Here is a 20,887-nt window from a genome sequence, read left to right on the forward strand (position 1 = left end):
CGTACAAAATGTTCCATTTAGTGCAACTATAATTGTGTCATGAAGTGTTCCAATCATGTATAATTTAATAATTTTAAGTCTATGTTTTGTGTCGGGATTGTCAGAAAAAGTTAGATATGATAATTATGCTTTATTCAATGTTCAACCTGTACTCGAGGAACACCTAGCATATCTGAAGACTTTGTACGAATCTACAAAAGATCTTGACTTCTGGAGCGTGCCTACGACGATAGATGATCATGTCAGTATTGTAACTCCGCCGCAAACTAGAAAAGAATTCGAAGACGAACTTATTAAACGGAATATTAAATATAAAGTAATATTGGAAGATATTCAGAAGTAAGTGTCGTTTTGATATTAATAAAATAGTACAAAAATAACATGGTTAGATCATTTACGCCCTCTAGTAGGTCATTTTGTCTAGTCTTTATGTATTCAATAGTAGTTTACTGTAGTAGTGTACTTTATGGTATTCAGTAGGTCATTATGGTTGACTAGAAAAAGATGAAATGAATACCAGAAAATTGCAGTTTTTTCCAGGGTATTAAATTGCAGATAACCGGTGAATTATATAATAAAACTTGTATTTGTGGAACTACAACATAAATATTCACAGTAATATTCAACTTTCATTTAATATTAAGTAAACAGGATTAATAGAAAACTATCGCGTTTTAGTGTTTAATGGAATCAGGCGTTGTTGACTCTGTGTTTGGCACTAATCGGTATAACATAACTCCTGAAGATGCCCCGTGGAGGGGTGAAACACGTGTTTAGTAATTTGGCGGTGGCGGTTGTGTGATTCGCATTGTTTGCCGCATACGCATTTATCAGCGGGCTGGCGGGCGATGCATATTATTGCACGACTACCACTGCATGTGCGAAAGTGGCTAAATATTGGTCCTTTTCTTACTATCGCGTATTAGTAGTTTTCTATGGATGACTTATATGACTATGTGTAACAACAGTGCGTATATTATATTCCAGTTTAAAGACACATAATCCAATTATAACTAAAAAAAATATTATAATTCCTTGTATTGCATAATTAAATGTTAAGAAATTTTTTTTTGAAATGAATTTACTTTTTACGGTATCTTCTCTCGTCGAAGGTTGATTACCATTAATTCAATTTTAAATACGTGACGTGAACTGCAATGTTTAATTTTTCGACCGCAAGATGCGTCCGTCTTTTTTATAATTTTCTGCCTTCTTTGATTTTACCCGACTTTCCTTTTCTTCTTTTCAGCCGATAGATAAACAATGCAAGGCATAGGCCTCCCATATATATCGCCACGATGACAGGTCTTGCACTGCCTCTATCCAGCGACTCCCCGCAACCTTAAAAATAAGTTGGAATGAGTTATGAGTTGGATTATTCGATGATACATCCAAAACCATAACACAGATAATCACAAATTTGTCACACAGATTATAAGAAAATGATCACGATTTTATTTTTTTCAATGTAAAATAAATATCCTATAACCAACAAAATCATAATGTATTTTTCATCTTTACTTTAAAAATAAAAAGTATCTTCGAATGTAAATGAGTTTTGAAATAGTAGTATTTTATTTTAAAGGTTTTTTAAAACTCTATTTATTGATTTATGACATTATGGTGAGATCAGTCCATCAATATATCCATAATAATATTTTTTTTACTCTCCAAAACATCCAAATTATTTAAAAAACAGCGATACTCCGTTCAGCTGTATACTCTTAGTTTGCGTATAAAAAAGGTGAAGGTTTATATATGTGTCCAATAAAATTTCACAATAAATTTTAGATTTGCCACTGGAGAGATTTAAAACAAATATTTAAAAAATATTAACAAAAAAAAGTATATTATTCATTTAAAGTTTGATTTTGCTTTGAGGTTCAATTCTTCATCATGTTTTATTTCAAAATTTTCTGGCGTCAAAGTTAATCCAATTTAAACTCTTATCAGGGCATTCGATGAACAATCAAACTCGAGAAGAAAACGCGAAACCGGACTACACTGGACAAATTACCAGACTTTAGATGAAATATACGAATGGTTCGAACATCTAGCCAGAAATTACAGATCTGTGGTCACTTTAATTCACGCTGGAAAATCTTATGAAGGTACACAAATCGTTTTCTTCTTTTTTAAAGCATAATTATGAATAAATTTTATTTGTTATTGTATTTCAGATATATTTTAACGGACCAGATTACTCTCTCTATCTGATCAATTTAAACGATCTTACTAGTGTTGCTAAAAATCTAAGCAGAAGATTTTCGGTCATGACAAGCATTTTTCCTCTAGCAGATTATAAAGAGATTTCGCTATTTTTCCTCTCGATTTTTCCTCAAACCTATGAACAATGTATTTTTAGTAATTTCGTTAAATAGGTAATAGTTTTGGGACGCAAAAGTTTTCTCGCATTTTATTTTTTTTAAAGTCTGTATAAGTCACGTTAAGATCGGTACAGCCTTTTCAAAGATTAGCCGGATCAGATAGACAGACCAAAATAATTTTAGCTTATGTATTCATAGATATGTAGAATAAAATGGTTATTTTAATATTTCAAACAGACATTCCGATTTTATTTATGTTTAATATTTCTTTTTTATTTATTTTATTCATGCACAGGGGTATACGTACCTATATAGATGGGGGTCTAGTTTTGAGCGCTTTAAATTTTAAATATGATCTTTATTCCCTTATTTTAGAAATCACATTTTTTTTAGCAAGATTTTAAATTGATTACATTATTTCTAATTTTCTTATATAAATATTTTATTATTATCATTATATTTTATTAACAATTCTTTTTTTACTTTTGTTTTCATTTACTCCTGTTTTAACACGCTTAATCGATCCGTTTTATTTTTCGGTTCTGTTATATGGTATATACGGTACTGTTTTATGTTTGGTACTTTTGATCATATCCACAACTATGGCACTGCAGTATTTGATAAATATATATCTTTAGAAATTTAAAGGAAGAATATATTTGACAATCGACAAAACTTGAACGTTTTATTTATGTGAATTAAATTCGTTTTCTCAGGAAGGAATATCACAGGAGTGAAAATATCCCGGCGCGCGGGACGACGGGCTTTCTTTATTGATGGGGGTCAAGTTGGTGCAGATTGGCTGTCACCTACAGTTGTAACGTATCTTATAAATCAGTTGGTGACCGGAGATGACCCCGAGGCCAGGGCTGCCTCAGAACAATTCGAATGGCACATCTTTCCTATTGTTAATCCAGATGGACATGAGTTTACACAAAATTCTGTACGTATTACATATTGCAGTATAATACAACATACCTTTATTAATAAACAAATGCGTCTTAAAAACAAAACTGCTTTTCAGTACAGACTTCCACCAGATCTCTCTACATTTTACGATCATACGCTTTTCCCATGTCTCACCTCTTTTTTTTTTTCAAGTCATCTTTCCTTCTGCATTTTGATTTTTCTCTCTAGCATTTACCTTCTCTCAGGTACCATTCTATTACGTCTTTGGCACACTTCTCCTTTCATGCATACATTATGTCTTATTTGCAGTCGTAATATTACCTCTGTTACATCTGTGATGCTAGCTTAATTCTGTGTCAACTTAAGATGAACTTTTTTATTTTGGCATACTTCTAGATTTTGACAGTTTGCTTTGTTAGTGGCCATGATTCACAACGGTATTTTATAACAGAGAGGACACAGTTATATGCGTGCCTTTTTATTTTAGGCGTTATTTTTTTAATATTATCTATTTATTACAGGAGTTCATTTCTAACTAGATATTTTAACATATGTTTGTTATTTATTTACTCTTTTTACCCTTAGTGTACACACTATCAGTCAATGTTACCGGGGCAAGGTATACCGCTGCAGGTGAAAAAAGTAGACAAGTTATTGAACGTCGTGATAGAAAAACATAAGAGATATATGAAATAGAAATTAGATTAACCACATAGTCATCAAATGTGTAATAAAAAAACCTTTTCTCTAATTACTATGTTTTACGTTACATTATTTTATTCATTATGACAAATTTCACACTTCTTATATATGTACATATACACTCACACATATATATGTACATATACATACATATATATGTATATATTTATACACATATATAATAACTTTAGGGATGGATATGATACAAACACGTCTATCTACTCATTTATTCATCCACATCGCATAGCCTACTTCGCTTTTTGCGGGTGTATTTCCATAATATCGATTTTTTAACATACCTAAAAAATATTGTATTATACTATTAACAATGTGTATTACTTATAGGTGAGACTTTGGATGAAAAATCGAAGACCAACTGGTAGATCTCAAATAGGTGTTGATCTATCTAAAAACTGGAATTCACAATGGGGCGGTAAGAATACGTGTCTTTTTAATTTAAACATATTACTGTACACTAAGAATCATAGCGATCAATAAATGGAATTACAGAAAAATCTGATTTGATACAAACTAGAATCAAGATTGGCTTATCTTTTAAGCTGCATTGGTTCCAAACGCGGCCAGATTTGAGTATTGCCAGCAACATATATTATTTTATGTGATCACGTTTACACTATCCTTAATATAGGTATTAATAAATAAATCGATTCCCAACCTTTCATCACCATTATCATCATATTACCCGAAAGACCACCACTACAATGCATAAACCTACCTCGAACAAAGCTATATATGTATAATTTTAAAATCATTTATATTGTGATGTGATTTTAACGACAACCGTACAGGCCGCTTCCTACCTGTCTTATTGGAAATCTGTAAGAAACGCTTACTTCCAACAGCGGATACCCGAATACTGCTGAAATGATGATGATAAGGAAACTAAAACAACAAGTTTTTTTCTAATAAAAAGCCTTTATTAAATAAGTGTAATTCTTTGAACTTAGCGATATCTATTTGACTCGAGCTGCAAAACAATGTCCATCTTGCGATGAAAGCAATATCACGTCACACAATCTCCTGAGTGTATAACACGGACGAGACTTAAGATGCAATCGCAAGATTCATCGATATGATGAATACGGCAACCACACACACCACCACAAACTAGACATTGTTAAGGCGACGTTAAATACAAACAAGAAACCTATGATTTTTTTTTAAAAATAATTACTTAGTTGATTTTATCTTACCTATAAACAGTTTACGATTTAACTTAGTAATTTGAGCTAAAAAAAATTCGTAAATGTTAAACGTAATTGTAAAAACACAGACACTAATGTCGGTGGAATACATATCCAAATAAAAAAAAAACAATACCTATGTGAAAAAGAGAATATTTGTTGTATACAACACTAAAAAATAAGTAACCATCACTATAAAATAACAAAAATAAAACCGATTATGAATAACCTATTAATTTACAAATTCCAGTCAGCGGTGGAAGCTTCGATCCGTCCCAGAATAATTATATAGGCCTTGGCCCGTTCTCCGAGCCGGAGACTAGATATGTGTCCGAATACATAAGAACAATCGGATCTAATCTAGCGGGTTTATTGTCTATGAGGGCTTTTGGACAAAGGTTATTGATACCATTCGCTCACAGCTCCGAACCTATTTATAACTATCAGGATATGGTAAATTCAAACTATTATTTAATACAATTTTATAACAATAGTGTGTGCTTTGTATTTGGCACAGTATATATTATGTGTTATATGTCAACTTGTTTCATATGCGTTAGTCGTCGTTTTAGCCCATAGACGCCTACGATAAGGTTGGCATCCTCCAAAACTTATCTACCGGGACGATATACCGCAATCGCCACGCTTAGCACGCAAAGGATGCATATCCTTTGGGAACTTGTTTGTGGGCAGGGGAGATTAGATATAATTAATGCACAAAGTTTAAATTCGCGATCGCAAGTCTCTGTCCATTACCACTGAACTGCCACTACCGCCCCTTAGTGAAGTGTAAAATTAAAAAAATTATTTACAAATCAGTTCACAAGATTGAAAATTCATATAATCGTCATTGATCTACATTTACTGCTGGATATGCCTTCACAACGTTTACTTCTCTCTCTTTATCTTCTTGAAGTCGTCATCCTTCTGTTTTGTGGCCATCTTTCTGATTGAAAAAAATTTTTCACCATATCATCCCATACAAGGCCTCTATACAAGACTTGTTTTATCCATAGTCACCATACCCCACCATAAAACTGCAAAGACTGTACTATAGTATTTACAGTTTTTTTTCCTTTTTAAATTTCCTTCTTAGTTTATATTCCAGCCTTTTACTGTTATTTTATGTGGATGTTAATTTTAATATCATAATTATGCATGCTATCTTTCAATAAACATCTAATAGATGGCTTTTAACATAATATAGCTTAATAGTTTGGTGTTTTTTTATTTCACTTATCTGTATCTAATTGATTTAAATCATAATTTATTCAATTATAAATCGAAATGAACAATTAACTAGATTTTAATTTAGCTATTCTATGTTTAAATTTAATTCATTATGTAACACTTTTTGATGTTCAAATTATAATAATTAATTTATTTGATTAATTCAAATGTCATTTACTACAGATAACAATTGGTAGACGGGCTATGGGATCGTTGGCTGTTAAGTACAACACACAGTATCTTGTTGGAACCTCAAAAGTTGTGCATGGTAAGTAATTTTTTACCAATTAAACAAAAATAAATTCTATGTTATTCTTTGTGTGCATATGACTAGTTGTGGAATTCATACTTCTTACTTTTGAGAAACAAAATTTTATATCTATTAAGTCTTTCTGATTTATATTTCTCATTCCATATAAAATTGTGATGCATTCTTTGTTGGTAAAAAGAATATCCAAAGTAATTTTTTTTAGACAATAATATTGTCGCATTTTGACCCAAGTAGAGATATTTAATTTAGAAAGGAATTAATCCTTAATATTTTTAAATATTTAGTTTTTTATTGGTTCTAAGTAATGATGAAGTAGTCAACGACAGTGCTTTATTAAGAAAAAAGATGTTTGGTTTATCTTTATATAACAATTTTGTAAATTATCACAGATGGATCCACCGGTACTATAGCGGATTGGGTCAAACATCGCTTCAATCCACCTGTTGTGGCAACTTACCAACTAAGAGACAGACTTTGGGGGTACACGCTGCCCGTGAACCAAATTTTGCCGTCCTGCGAGGAAACATTTGATTCTGTTATGGCCATAATTAGGGAGGCTATATTTATTAAAGTGTTATAAATAATAAAGGTATTACAAACTGTTCTAAATGATTATTTTTTTTTAATAAATACCTTTTCAGTGTTTTAAACGGAAGTTTCGTACTATATACATAAATCATTGATTTAGCGGTAAGACTGGTTGAGATCTGTATCCAGCGTCTTTCTTCGTACATTTTTTGTAATATTATACTTATATGATTATATTTGGAGGACTTCATAGAGCTAGAGAAGCGTATAGAGATGGATAGCATTAGCCCACTGGTGGGCGACGAAGAGAGTCTCCCACATTCTTTAGGTACCGCAGAAATTTAAGTCAGTTTCCTACCAATAGAATTAGACTTAAATTAAAATAAGTTGAATAAAAAAAATTGAAAAAACTATACCTTTTATATATATATATATATAAACATATATATAATTATATATATGTATAATTATATATATATATATATATATATATATATATATATATATATATATATATATATATATATATATATATATATATATATATATGGTATAGTTCGATTAGTGACTAAAGAGTCATTGAATATATAATGAAACAAATTAAAGTACAAAATATGTCTAATTAAAACTACTGTGAGATTCAGAATAAAGATTAATGAAGAAAAGCGATGAAAGACATATGAATAATAAAAGTGCTTAAGAAGTGTGAAAGAAGAAAGTGAAATAAAAAATAGATTTTTTAAGCATTCCACATGCAAGGAGAACAGAGGCCATAAATAAACATAAAATTATTGTCTAAAAAAACCACCGTTTGTTCCGCTTCTTAAACCTATTATGCCTTCTTTTGTTTTTGTCCTGTGCTTTCATGTACATATATATGTACAACTAACTAAAATAAAATAAATAAATATTATGGAGGTCACCTTTACTTATAGCTGCAAGCTATGTGAACTATTCTGAAATACTGGAATGCCCGTGGAACATTAATATGTATGTACATACTACATAATGTTCCGTAAATCATTATATCCGTCCCATTCATTGGTTATAACAGACTGCGTCAAATTGAAACCCTACATTATGACATGTAGTAATTGTTGTTAATGCTTTGTCTATATATGTACACTCCTGGCAATGTAAATTTGCCGTTTCAATCCTATATATATATATATATATATATATATATATATATATATATATAGAGAGAGAGAGAGAGAGAGAAGAATCAACATTTTAGTTTATTACTACATGAGTGATTTTTATTTTTTTTTGTAAGTACATATTTATGTATTTTCAATTCCAGTGTAAAATATGGGAATTTAGATGAATAACAACGATGTTTATTTTATGTTAACCTCTCTTGATTAGCCTAACACTATTTAATTCAGTGTTTCCCAACGTGGGGCCCACGGCCAGCAGGGAGGCAATATGTTTAAGGGAGGCAATCCGAAAGTGGACTTGACACAAGTAAGTAAATGGGCGGAAGAATTTTAGAAAAGCTAAGATGAGGCATAGAACAAAAAAGGTTGGAAAATATTGATCTAGATAATACTAAAAAGACCGAAAAAAATTTACAGGGTTCGTCAGAGCTGCTTGAAATTGTATTAACACCAAACTAAGCACACTCAATATTTTCCGACTGGCTTAATGAGTGTGTGGTCTGTCTTTATCATGACTATAATATACGATACACATCAAGAATTACATTTTATCTTTTTGTAAATGATTTATCCGAGGTTAATATAACATTGACAATAAAAGGTGGAATAAAATCTTTAGCCAGGAACCCTTATGGATACGTGATGGAGGGGTATAGAAGAGGCCAACGCCAAAGAGGCGACTACTACTTAGTAATAAAAATTAAGGCTATTTTTTATTTAGTTTAAAATGAATTAAAACATTCTTAAAAGTTCATAAATATGATATTTGAGACTTACAAGAAGGCTCAAGTTCACCTGAAGAGCAATGGGGAGGAGATCCATAGATGAACCAAAGTCATCGACATGACTTTGGTTCTTCTGTGGATCTCTCTCTTGAAAAATCGCTTGTTTGAAGAGGCGGTGCGTAGAGCACATTGCTCGTATATCTGAAGGCCGTTGCTAGGCCTCCATTAAGTGGACCGATGACATAATTATGGGAAGAAAAGGACAACTGCCACCGTTAAAAAATACAGAGTCATGACTCTGTGTTTGATACACACTCGACTACCACTGCATGTGCAGAAGTAACTAAATATTGGTCCTTTTCTTCCTAAGGATGAACTTCCGCAAAATAACGCCTGATTCCATTAAATATTTATGGTCGCGAAAGTCGCCTAACGAGATGGGAGCAGCGCCAGACCGGTCATGATGCATTGGTCTCCACTAGAGATGGCATCTGTAGGGGAGCCCTATCCTTGCAGTGAACTTACATAGGCTGGAAAATGAAGAAGAAAATACACCAAGAAATGTATTTTATCTAAAGTTTTAAATGCAAAAATGAACGAAAGAATCCCACAAAGTTTTTAAAAATATGCTTAGTGCTATTAATAATAACTAACCGGTTTTTTTGTAAAATTTTATATTTAGAATGTCAAGTAACTGTCCGGTTTTTCTTTCTTTTTTCTAGAATAAAAAATAAATTAAAATCGCTTACAAAGGATGAACGATTCTAATTTATTTCAACAGTGTCGCGGACAAAAGTTAGTTGTCAGATAAAACTGTCGATGAAATGGTTGTGTGCTTAGTGCGAGTCAAAGTGCATGGCTTAACTCTAAAGGCTAAATAACATATACTCGCTGCAGTCCTGGAGTACGGCCAAGATTTGAAAACAGTTTATAGTCCAAGCGACGATAAAAGCGAAAAGTATATCAGAGTTGATTTACTTCCTAACCTAAATCCCGGGTGCGAAATGCGAGGAAAGTTTTTAATTAAGTAGTCCGTTGATATTGAATTGTATGACTTGCCAATTTGTCTTCAATATCTACGCATCAATGACTTCATACTTTATGTTCTTGAACTCCTTAATAAAACTTTAGTTATTATGAATATGGGAACACTCATCCCACGTATCAACCCATTCCTCTTTTTCAGTCGATAGACGCTCTCTGCTTGTAACAGGCCTTTCTCTTAGTTGGTCACGATGGTTGATGTTGCCCTGCCTTCTGTGCTAATTCTTTTACAATTTCTTCAATTCTTTGTTAATTGGACATTTAATACAAAACGATATCCTCTTTTGAACATATTTTTCTTAGTTTTCAATAAAGGCATCGCTATCGTTGTTTGAGTCCAGAAACGATCACCGATAAACATATCTATGGGTGATATACCATAATTGCTATATATATATAATAATATGGTTTGCAGGCAGACTGGCGATCGCAATGCGGTATGGTACGCAGAGAACGCTGCTACCCATCCTCTGGAAACTTGTTTGCTAGCTGTGGCAATCCTATGTAATAAGATTGTATCCTGAGAAAGGAAAACGCGACCTACGATCGCAATTCTCAGTTCTCTGGACTACCATCATCAATCTTAAATTTTAAATGTGCCTAGTACTGTTTGAACAGAGATAAAGATTGATTTGTTTAATACTATTTAACGTACACATGACATTAGAAAGAAAAACATTTTCTTCTCATTATCCTCAACCGATAGAGGCTCACTGCAAGGCGAAGGCTTGCGTTGCCCAATTCTAGTCATCGTCGTTATATGAGGGAAAGGCCTGTACCATGCATTGGGCATCTGTTATCTGAAAAGAAGATAAAGAATAATTACAAATACAACAACAAATAGAATATATTTAAATAACTTTGAGGAAGTTTACTTTTGCTAGGGAAGAAAAAAATGTTGTGATGAGAAAAAATTAAAAAAAAAACAACTGTAAAAATAAATTAATAATCATATGTCAAAAACTCGTCAATTATTAACAGAAATGTTAAAAAAAATAGCAGTGTTTTCGTACGCCTATGATAACACATTTTCCTACAGATTTTTTAAATTTCGGATGGATATAACAGTTTTTTCGCAATGATATTCTTTACCAATCTGTGCACCCAAATTGTAGTAAAAAATACACTGTATGATCGCATCGAGTATCAAAATCGCAAAACAAGATCGCTAGTTAAGCTCTTTATTTACTAAACTACCGATGATTTTCTAATAACGTCAAATAACACTTAAAAATTACAACATACTTCATACAATCGAGACAACCTTTAGTTAATAATATCATAAATATTTAATCCAACGATGTTATCAATTATCATAATCTCGTGCGATTCGATAATGAATTAAGTGCGCACATTATAGTAAATAAGTGTTGTTACAATCACTTGTGTATCACTAACACAATGAAAGTGTTTATAATCAATTTCGTAACGCTCTTAGCGATAGTGTCGTCCCAGAAAATCCGTTTCGATGACTATGCCCTTTATAAAATATTCCCGAAAAATGATAATCAAGTCAAAATCCTACAAGATCTGCAGAAAAATGAAATTAAATACGATTTTTGGAAATATCCATCGATACCTTCGGAATACGTGAGCGTTCTCTCGAGTCCACAAGACAGAAGTCAGTTAGAAAGTCTTCTAAATACGACTAATATTGAATTTATCATCACACTACCAAATATTCAGGAGTGAGTATTTTATTACAGTTATATCTAAGAGACATTTAGTTTAAATTCTACTCCTTCTAACTTTATTTATATTAGTAACGTTCGGAAAGTAACGTCGTTTTCTTAAGTTAAATTCACACGACTACATTTTTAACATTTTTTTTATTTCTAATCGACAATATCTTCTTTCTTATCAACATCATTTTACCATCTAGTATACAAATTTTCAATACCCGAGTGGTAAAAATCAATTGTTCCTTTTTTTTTTCAAAATTTGTCGACAGAATCGACATTACTTTCTGGTCATCCCTTATACCTATATAATTTTATAAAACTTCTTTTCCGGCCTAATTTCATGCATCATCAGAATTAGATTTGATCTAAAATAATAAAAAATAACTCATGATCTAGATTTGCTTTTAACTTTCGAATAGAAAAATATGATTCATATTTTATGTTGTTTTATCTCAAGAGTAATAGATAAACAAAAAGTTGCAACATACACAAGAAACAATCCAAGGAATATGACATGGGATAGATATTACAAGTTAGATGATATCAATGCTTGGTTAAATGACATGATATCAGCACATTCTAATGTTGCGTCTGCTATCATCGGAGGTAGATCATATGAAGGTCACGATATAAAAGGAATCAAAATATCACATGGATCTGGTAGAAGAGCAGTGTTTATAGAAGGAGGTATACATGCTAGAGAATGGATCTCACCTGCAACTGTATGTTATATTATTAATGAACTACTAACTAGCAGAGATGCGGAAACCAGAGCCGCGGCTGTTGATTTCGATTGGTATATATTTCCTGTCACCAACCCTGATGGTTACATATGGAGTCACGAAGTGGTAAGAATAATCACTGATACTATTTTATCATCATCATTAGTTCAGCAGTAAGACGTCCACTACTGAATACAGGCTCCTCATATAGATTTCCAACCATTATTATACATTTTATATAGTTTTCCACCTTGAAGGTAGATGTCTAACGCGAAGTATTCTCCACTCCACTCATTGTATACAATCTGAAGACTAGACCAGAACAGACCAGAGGATGGACAGCAGCATCTTCTGCGTACCTTAAGCGAAGGTTTGAAAGCTATTGCTCGACGGTCTGAAGGAATCATCACGATACCAGTATTTTTTTATTTATTATATTATTAGAAATAGTATATAATAATTATATATTATAATATTATGTCGTAGCCGTTAGTATATTTATATAAGGTGTTTTATTTGATTATTTTCCTTCACAATTTGAGTTTACTTTTTTATTACATTTTTGTGCTGATATTGACTACTTTCAACAACCTTTATTAATTTATTTCTGCATCGCCTAAACAGTTGACTGGCAGAGAATGTCTTCGGAATTAAATTCGCCGCTATACGTGAAATGTATAAAAAGTGTTTAAATAAATAATACTAGGGCTGTTGTCAACCCGCCTGTCAAGTGTAGCGATCATGGTATATCCTCATAGATATCTTTAGGGGAGTAATATGCTTTTCACTTGCTGTCTATGGGCTAAAAAGACAACGATGACGATTTAATAGAGAACTAAGAAAAATAGATTCAAAAGAAGATATAGTTTTGTACTAAATGTATAATTAAAAATAATATTTTATACCACTAATTTTATTAGAAATAGTCACAGTCACGGTGTTCCAAAATCTATTAACAAATATAATTAAGACACTTTATCGCGTTATCTAAATACCATTGTAATAATAAATGTTTATCATTTGGTATTTGATATGAAAATGTTTGCGGTTTACAATTAGACGATGGACATATACGTAATAAATATAATTTTAAATAAGAGTACAAGACCTGGCTATAAATATTGCACATCGACCTTTGGAAAGAGACAATCGGCTAATTTCGGCTTCGTAGAGCGTTACTAACGAAATTAGCCGATTGTCTCTTTCCAAATGTCGATGTGCAATATTTATCGCCGGGTATTGTATATTAAATTTGACATCAGCTTTGTAATCACGATTGAAATGCAAAAGTTTAAAGTTAAGTGTTGTTTTAGTTGTAAATTATAAAAAAATGTATGTTTTTGTAAGCATTAAACATATTTTTATTACGATTAACTTTTGTTAATACAGTTTTGAAATAAACGTTACAGAACAGAATGTGGCGTAAGAATCGACGTCCGTTTGGTGCTCACTTTGGTGTTGATTTGAATAGAAACTGGAATAACAATTGGCTTGGTAAATAATCATATTTTTTGCTATAAATATCTGGTCAAGATATTTTGACTATTACTAGACCTTTTTCTATATAAATGACGTATTTACTGAAGCTTATCTTGCATTTACATTAATTATTTCTTCATATATACCTGATGTAACTTCATAGCATACCATGGTTACACTGTGCGGTTCTTGGGCCCACTCGATATATATACAGAGAGGTCGTGAACAGCGCTTGAGGCTAACAACCAGTTCAGCAAGGTCAGAGAGCCTTCATTGTAATATTTTAGCTATCTTCACTGATCAGACTCGTCTCCTTACCTAAATCAATTTGAAATTCTTCTACCAATACTGCTTCAGAATCCACGTACCAGAAACGAGCTGATGTTCCCTCATTACAGTTCTAACAAGTTGAAGATAGATTTTAATGTTATACCTCCTGATACCACTTTCATCGCATACAAAATAAGTTCTAATTGATTTATTCGTAGTTATATAGATTGTTTACTTTAGTTGAACAATTGCTGGTAAGTATATTTTAAGTTTATGAACTAAATTAAGTGTTAAGACTCTTCACCGGTTACTTATGACGGGCCTTATGAGAAAGCTCAAGTTCACCTAAAGAGCAATAAAGAGGGCATGAGGAGATCCGAAGAAGAACAAAGTTGGGTGACATAGCCCGAAGGATTGCCCATCTGAAGTAATAGTGGGAGGGGTACATCGCTCGTGAAACCGAAGGCCGTTGGACCCACTAGGTGTGACGACATAGTAAATGTCGCGGGAAGTCTCAGGATGCGGCAGCGCAGAACCAGTACTTGTAGTCATGTGCCTTTTAATGAACGTCCATCATAAAAACAATATAATTTTATGAAGGTTCAACTTTATATTTAAGTTACTAACCAACACTTTAAGCACTTAGAAAATTTAACGTATATGAAAACGTAGTGAATAATCTGCTTAACCCTTAATAGCCTAGAGTTTTAATTTTGATACCAATCTTTTAAATCGAATGTTTACATTACTATTAGTTTTTTTATAGGTTGGCTGTACGTATTTTACTGTTGTATAATATTTTTTCCAACGAAATTAAAAAAAAAAACTATTTTTCCCTTCATCTAGACCCTCAAGCAAACACAGTAATATTAAAAAAAAACTTTCGTAAATCAGGCTATTAAGGGTTAATGTAAACATGATTAACATTAAAGTAACACAAAATGCAAATCTACCACTCGGATTTAAGATTACAAAATGTAATGGTCAGATTAAAAAATAGCTTACGGAATATGGAATAACTAACTTTTTACCACTAAGAAAACACTGAAAATATCGGCTTGATTTTCAATATTATTACAAGACTAGCTGATCCGGTAAATGTTGTTTTGCAAAAAAAATTAAAGTTTTTAATTAACAAATAAAAAATAAGGGTTGATCGTAGAGGGGTGAAAAGTGTTGTGTGTATTTTTGTATGCTGTATCTCAAAAACATGAAAAAAAATTTGACTAAAAAAAATTAAAAAATTTAAAATATGGGGTGGACCACCCTTAAGATTAAGGGAGATGAAAAATAGATGTTGTCAGATTCTTTACCCTGGCCGATATGTACGCTAAGATTCACGAAAATCGGTCGAGCCGTTTCGGAGGAGTTCAATCACGCACACCGTGACACGAGAATTTTATGTATTAGATAGGCACATATGGTACTCCGGAGCGCTTTCTCTGCATCGCCGCCCTTGAAGCGGAATTTAAATAAATTCCGCTCCTTATATTGACGCCAGGACATTCGTGGCATACCGAGCCCTTATCGGCCGCGTTACGGCGAACATTCATCATACTACTCATAACATGGCGGCCGCGCCCGCCTAGCCCGCGTTCGAGCGAGGGCGGTCAGGTACACTACATTATACACCTACACGGGTGTATTCACTCTTCGATGTAACTGAAATACCATCACCCAGCGTAATTTTTTTACTTCGCGGACCTCCTGTTTCTGCAGACTCAATTTCGATGAAGCTGCATCATCTATATCGGCTAGTAATGCAACTTAAAACATATCAAATTCAAAAAACATATGGTGGACTGGCGAATATTTTTCACGAGAGGTACAATATATGGTATCAAGAGGTATTAAAATCAATAACCAAACTTCTTTTATAATTTAGTATTTTTATTTATTTTATCACAGTTCATGGTGCGAACAGTAATCCCGCGACTGATATCTTTGCCGGGCTTGGACCTTTTTCCGAACCCGAGACAAGATCACTTTCAAGTTATATAAGATCTATAAGCAGCGAAATCGACCTGTACTTATCGTTTCATTCCTTCGGTCACCTTCTTCTAATTCCATTTGGAAATACAACAGAACCACTGGCGAATTATCACGATGCAGTAAGTAATAATAAATTAAACTTTATAAACTTTTTGCACTTGCGAAATTCAGATGAGTTAAAGTTTTAAACATTCGAACTTCGGTAATTCAAACTTTGGTGCAATGAGCAATAAAACAGTCAATTTAAAACTAAATGTTTATTTAAACACTGATGAATGTTTCTATTATAGAAATAGGCGTATTCAGTGTTATTGTTAACGATAATGGTTTGCTAAATGCAAATTGCTTTCTACCGGTCCTATAGATATCTATGACGAGTGTTAGGAGGCTATATCAGGCAGTGGATGTCTTGCGGCTGAAATGATGACAATGTTGATATTAATGATAATAATTTATTGAACATTAATGACAGCGATCATACTATCAACACCTAATTCTAACAAGAAACTAAATTTGAACTATATTACATTATAAATTTATATACATATATTTATATATAGATATATATATATATATATATTTCACATTATAATTATATAAAAAATTGCGTTTAATATTTCCGTACGTTTTTTTGCTCACGTTTTCGCATGTTACATTATTTGCTAAGTCTTTTAAACTATTTATTAACTTATATCGTAAACTTTTATAATACTAACTTGAAGTCAACTACTCATTGTAATTTTTTAAAAATCTTATTTGTTTTTAACGACACCTTAACAATGTACAGTTTTTAAAATTACGATTCGTGCGATCACTTTCTCATCCCTATTTATATATATATATATATATAAATGTATATATATATATATATATATATGTGTGTATATATATTTATATATATATATATATTAAAGAGCTCTGTCAACTACACTGTTGTAAACAAACAAACAGACAGACAGATGCCATTAGTAGTCGTCAACAAAAGTTAAGATGCGTTTATATACGCTTGCATTTTTGTAATCATCTATTTGAGATGTCATAAAAATATTTGCCAATTCTATTTGTTGCTAAGTTTTTCGATAAACTTGACATGAATCAGAAGAATACTATATATATCTAGGGAACCTTAGGAGCCCTAGAAACAAGCGACTTTCATCTAGTTGCTTCTACAGACCCTTGTTTCTTCTTATGTGATACGAGATATAAAGACGTGTGTAAGATAAAGCCATTCCCGAGAATAACAGTTAAGATTTGTTACATTATAAATCCTTATGAATTTTTAGATGAATATTGGACGAAGAGCTATGGGTGCTTTATCAGTTCGATACGGCACTAAGTACGTCGCTGGAAATATAGCTGAAGCCATTTGTAAGTAAATCCACCATAGTTTTTATAACACATAACGCCATTAGTAAAAAAATAAAAAAGAAATCTCTTCGGTATGGTGTCATTATCATCATCACTTTAGGCGTCGGATGTCCACAGCTGGACATAGCCCTCCTCTATAGATTTATAGAACCTGTTTTTTTTTTCATGGCCTCCTTTTATTACCTGCCTTGTATGGGGCATTTATTTTTTTATTTTTTTACTTTTTTCCTTACATCGCTTACAATCTCTTACATTATAATTTCCTTCTATCCTTCACAGCTTCCATCTTTCTTCACATTCAAATAGTCTCCCGTGCATCACCTTCCTTCCATCATCTTCGTTCCTAGACCATAGCTGGCTATATTATCACAATTTGTTATATATAGAACCAGTTGGATGCAGCCTGCATTCTGTTTCTTCAGACAGCCTTAATAAGGTCATCCATTTATTTTGTAAGTGGACGTCCAACGCTGGGATTACCGGTCCGTGGTCTCAATTTAAAGCCCAGCAGCCATCTGTTACTGTTCAACTTTTTTCGTTTGTGTATGGGTCTCATTATTCCTGATTCGATATCATAGAAATATCTCGAGAATGTTAATAACAACTTTTCAATTCAGATCAATGTCTCAAAATAAAACAGTACATCTTTGTTATTCATTCATTCCATAAATTTTAGCCGCTTTTGACTGTCATGTCCGATTTTTTAATTATTTAAAATAGATTCTAAGAATATTTATAAGGAAAAGTATAATTATTACAGCTAAATAAAAACAAAAACGTCATTGCTACGGGTTTTGGGAACATTTACATCAATGGAGTCATATAGATTTAAAAAAAAAATAACAAAATCGTTTGAAGAAAACAAAATAAAAAAATTGAAAAACCATATAAAGAAATACTTTTTGAATTGTAATTTCTAATATATACAATAGATGCTTCGTTCGTAGACACACGCATTCGTTTTGACGTTGATTTATGGGACAAAATAATTATTTTTTTTTAGATTTGGCAACGGGCGGAAGCGTCGATTGGGTGAAAGAAAGTCTTAAAGTACCTCTGGTATATTGTTACGAGTTACGAGACAACGGTGTTCATGGATTTTTACTACCAGAAGATCAAATTCTACCGAACAACCAGGAAGTGATGGATTCGTTGATCGATTTGATCCATCAAGCGAAACGTTTTGGATACATGAGCAGCGCGCCTAGATATACAGCGAGCATGTTGACGTTGCTTGCTCTATTAACATACGTATTTTAAGCAAACTTAGAATTTAAACCTATTCATCGCAAGTGTTCATAATTCTAACATTACTATCTTAACAAATATATATTTTATTTTATTAGACTAGTAATAAATAATAAATATTTAAACTTAAGCAGACTGCAAGTTTCTAATAACAAGTTTGATATTATTCTTTTGTTTTGATAGACCTTTTTATAAATTATCTGTTAAGAAATAACCAATGTTACTCTTATAGGCTGCAAATCCTAAATCATTTCAAGTAAATCTTTTGTTTTGTTCAGGATTTCTTCGAATTATTTCCCTTACTACTTTAATATCTTTTTTCGTACAAACACTACATAGACGATCACATATTTTTTTTGTCACAAACACAAGAAGTTTTACTATACCCATGAATAGCCCGGTACATAAACGACTAATATACCAAGCGTATATAGGATTTTAAAATTGTATTTGTCACCATACATAAAGTAGGTATAAAATCATAGTAATTAGTTTCTCTTTATCACCCTACTCCACTTTGGTATGACAAAAAAATTTCAAATATATTGGCATGAAAACAAGAAAACCCAATGAACAATCATATAAAAACATATTCCAAATTCAAAAATAATATTTTGTTTATTCTTAATTATAACAGTATTTTAAACTTCGTGTCTATAATTATTACGGTACCGTCAATAAGGACCGGCGATCCTTGGGGAAGGCCTGTGCCTTGCAGTAAGCCTCCATCAGCTGATAATGATAATGATGATTATCATTACATTACAATAAATCAGTATTTATAATAATTCATGAAATATTTAACGCACTTTTCTTATAGGTATTCGCATTAAAAATATTATATATTACTTTTGAGAATGTTCTCTACTACCCCGATTTAAATTCATAAAATCTACGATAATACAATGATATTTATTAATTGCCTATTTAAATATAATGTTAGCTATAACATACAAAGCAACATATTTTTTTTGATATAACGATGAAGAGGTAACGTTGTTTTATTTTTTATGTTCCTCTTAGCATTATTTTTTTTTAATTATAATATTGTTTTTTTCATAATATTAATTAGAATCAGGCGTTACCTTGCAGAAGTCCATCCTAAGTAAGAAAAAGACCAATAATTAGCCACTTCCGCATATGCAGTGGTAGTCGTGCAACAAAACTCTGACTCTGTGTTTGGCATTAATTGTTGAGTGATTTGATGGTGGCGGTTGTGTGATTCGCGTTGTTTGCCGCATGCGCATTTATCAGCGGCTGGCGGGCGGTGCACTTTGTCGCACGACTACCACTGCATATGCGGAAGTGACTAAATATTGGTCTTTTTCTTACTTTTTCATAATAGTTTTTTAAGCTAACTTACATTGCCCCTCAAGTGGCATTTAGAGATGATTCGAGTGTGAGCGGACTAAGATCTCTTTTAAGTTAGAGGTCTTCCTAAGAAGCTCCGGCTGAGGTCGTTACATGCTACAATTCCACCGGATTTGAGTTACAATAGGTAGTATGATAAATTACGGTTCCGAGACATGGTATACATAAGAAGGGTCAAAGTGACCCAAAGAACAACAGAGAGAACTATGCTTAAATTTCGCTGCAAAATCGAATCAGAGATGACGATATCTGCAGAAGAATCCAGTTACCGACGAAGTCTTATTATATATTTAATCTTATTAAGATAGATTTATTGAAATTAAAATAAAAAATGTAAAAATCTGTGAAACAAATTGAAAATACACGAGAAAAATAAAAAAAAAAACTAAATGAAGCTGTTATACTGCAATAGAAAACACAACTGAAGTGTTTCAGGATGGATGAAAGGAATGGAATGATTGAGAAAGGAAGATGGAATTATGGAATGATAGAAGGAAGAAAAAAAGATATTGTGAACTATGGAAGACGAGGACAAAAATAAAAAAATCATGTGAAAAAAATTGTTAAGAAATAAAAAACCTTGTTCCCAACAAAATAGGGGTGGAAGGAGAGGTCCCAATAGCGGAGTCCTCAAAAAAAAAGGTTACCGACGTA

General features: G+C 32.2%; 1 protein-coding gene across 1 annotated transcript; it reads left to right on the top strand.

Annotated features, from left to right (window-relative positions):
- The first annotated feature begins 3,186 nt into the window (after positions 1-3,186).
- Positions 3,187-18,917, top strand: LOC137919857 (zinc carboxypeptidase-like). Its single transcript, XM_068763068.1, has 11 exons — positions 3,187-3,270; positions 4,284-4,371; positions 5,394-5,596; positions 6,557-6,641; positions 7,034-7,215; positions 7,510-7,517; positions 12,241-12,628; positions 13,915-13,999; positions 16,163-16,365; positions 17,530-17,614; positions 18,618-18,917. Exons 2-11 carry the CDS (start codon positions 4,296-4,298, stop codon positions 18,872-18,874), a joined length of 1,572 nt encoding a protein of 523 aa, XP_068619169.1. The 5' UTR covers positions 3,187-3,270; positions 4,284-4,295; the 3' UTR covers positions 18,875-18,917.
- Positions 18,918-20,887: the final 1,970 nt, after the last annotated feature.

Source organism: Battus philenor, unplaced genomic scaffold (genome assembly GCF_028537555.1).
Source record: "Battus philenor isolate CCGP_79_NKW_IND1 unplaced genomic scaffold, ilBatPhil1.0.hap1 SCAF_17, whole genome shotgun sequence".
Lineage (NCBI taxonomy): Eukaryota > Metazoa > Arthropoda > Insecta > Lepidoptera > Papilionidae > Battus > Battus philenor.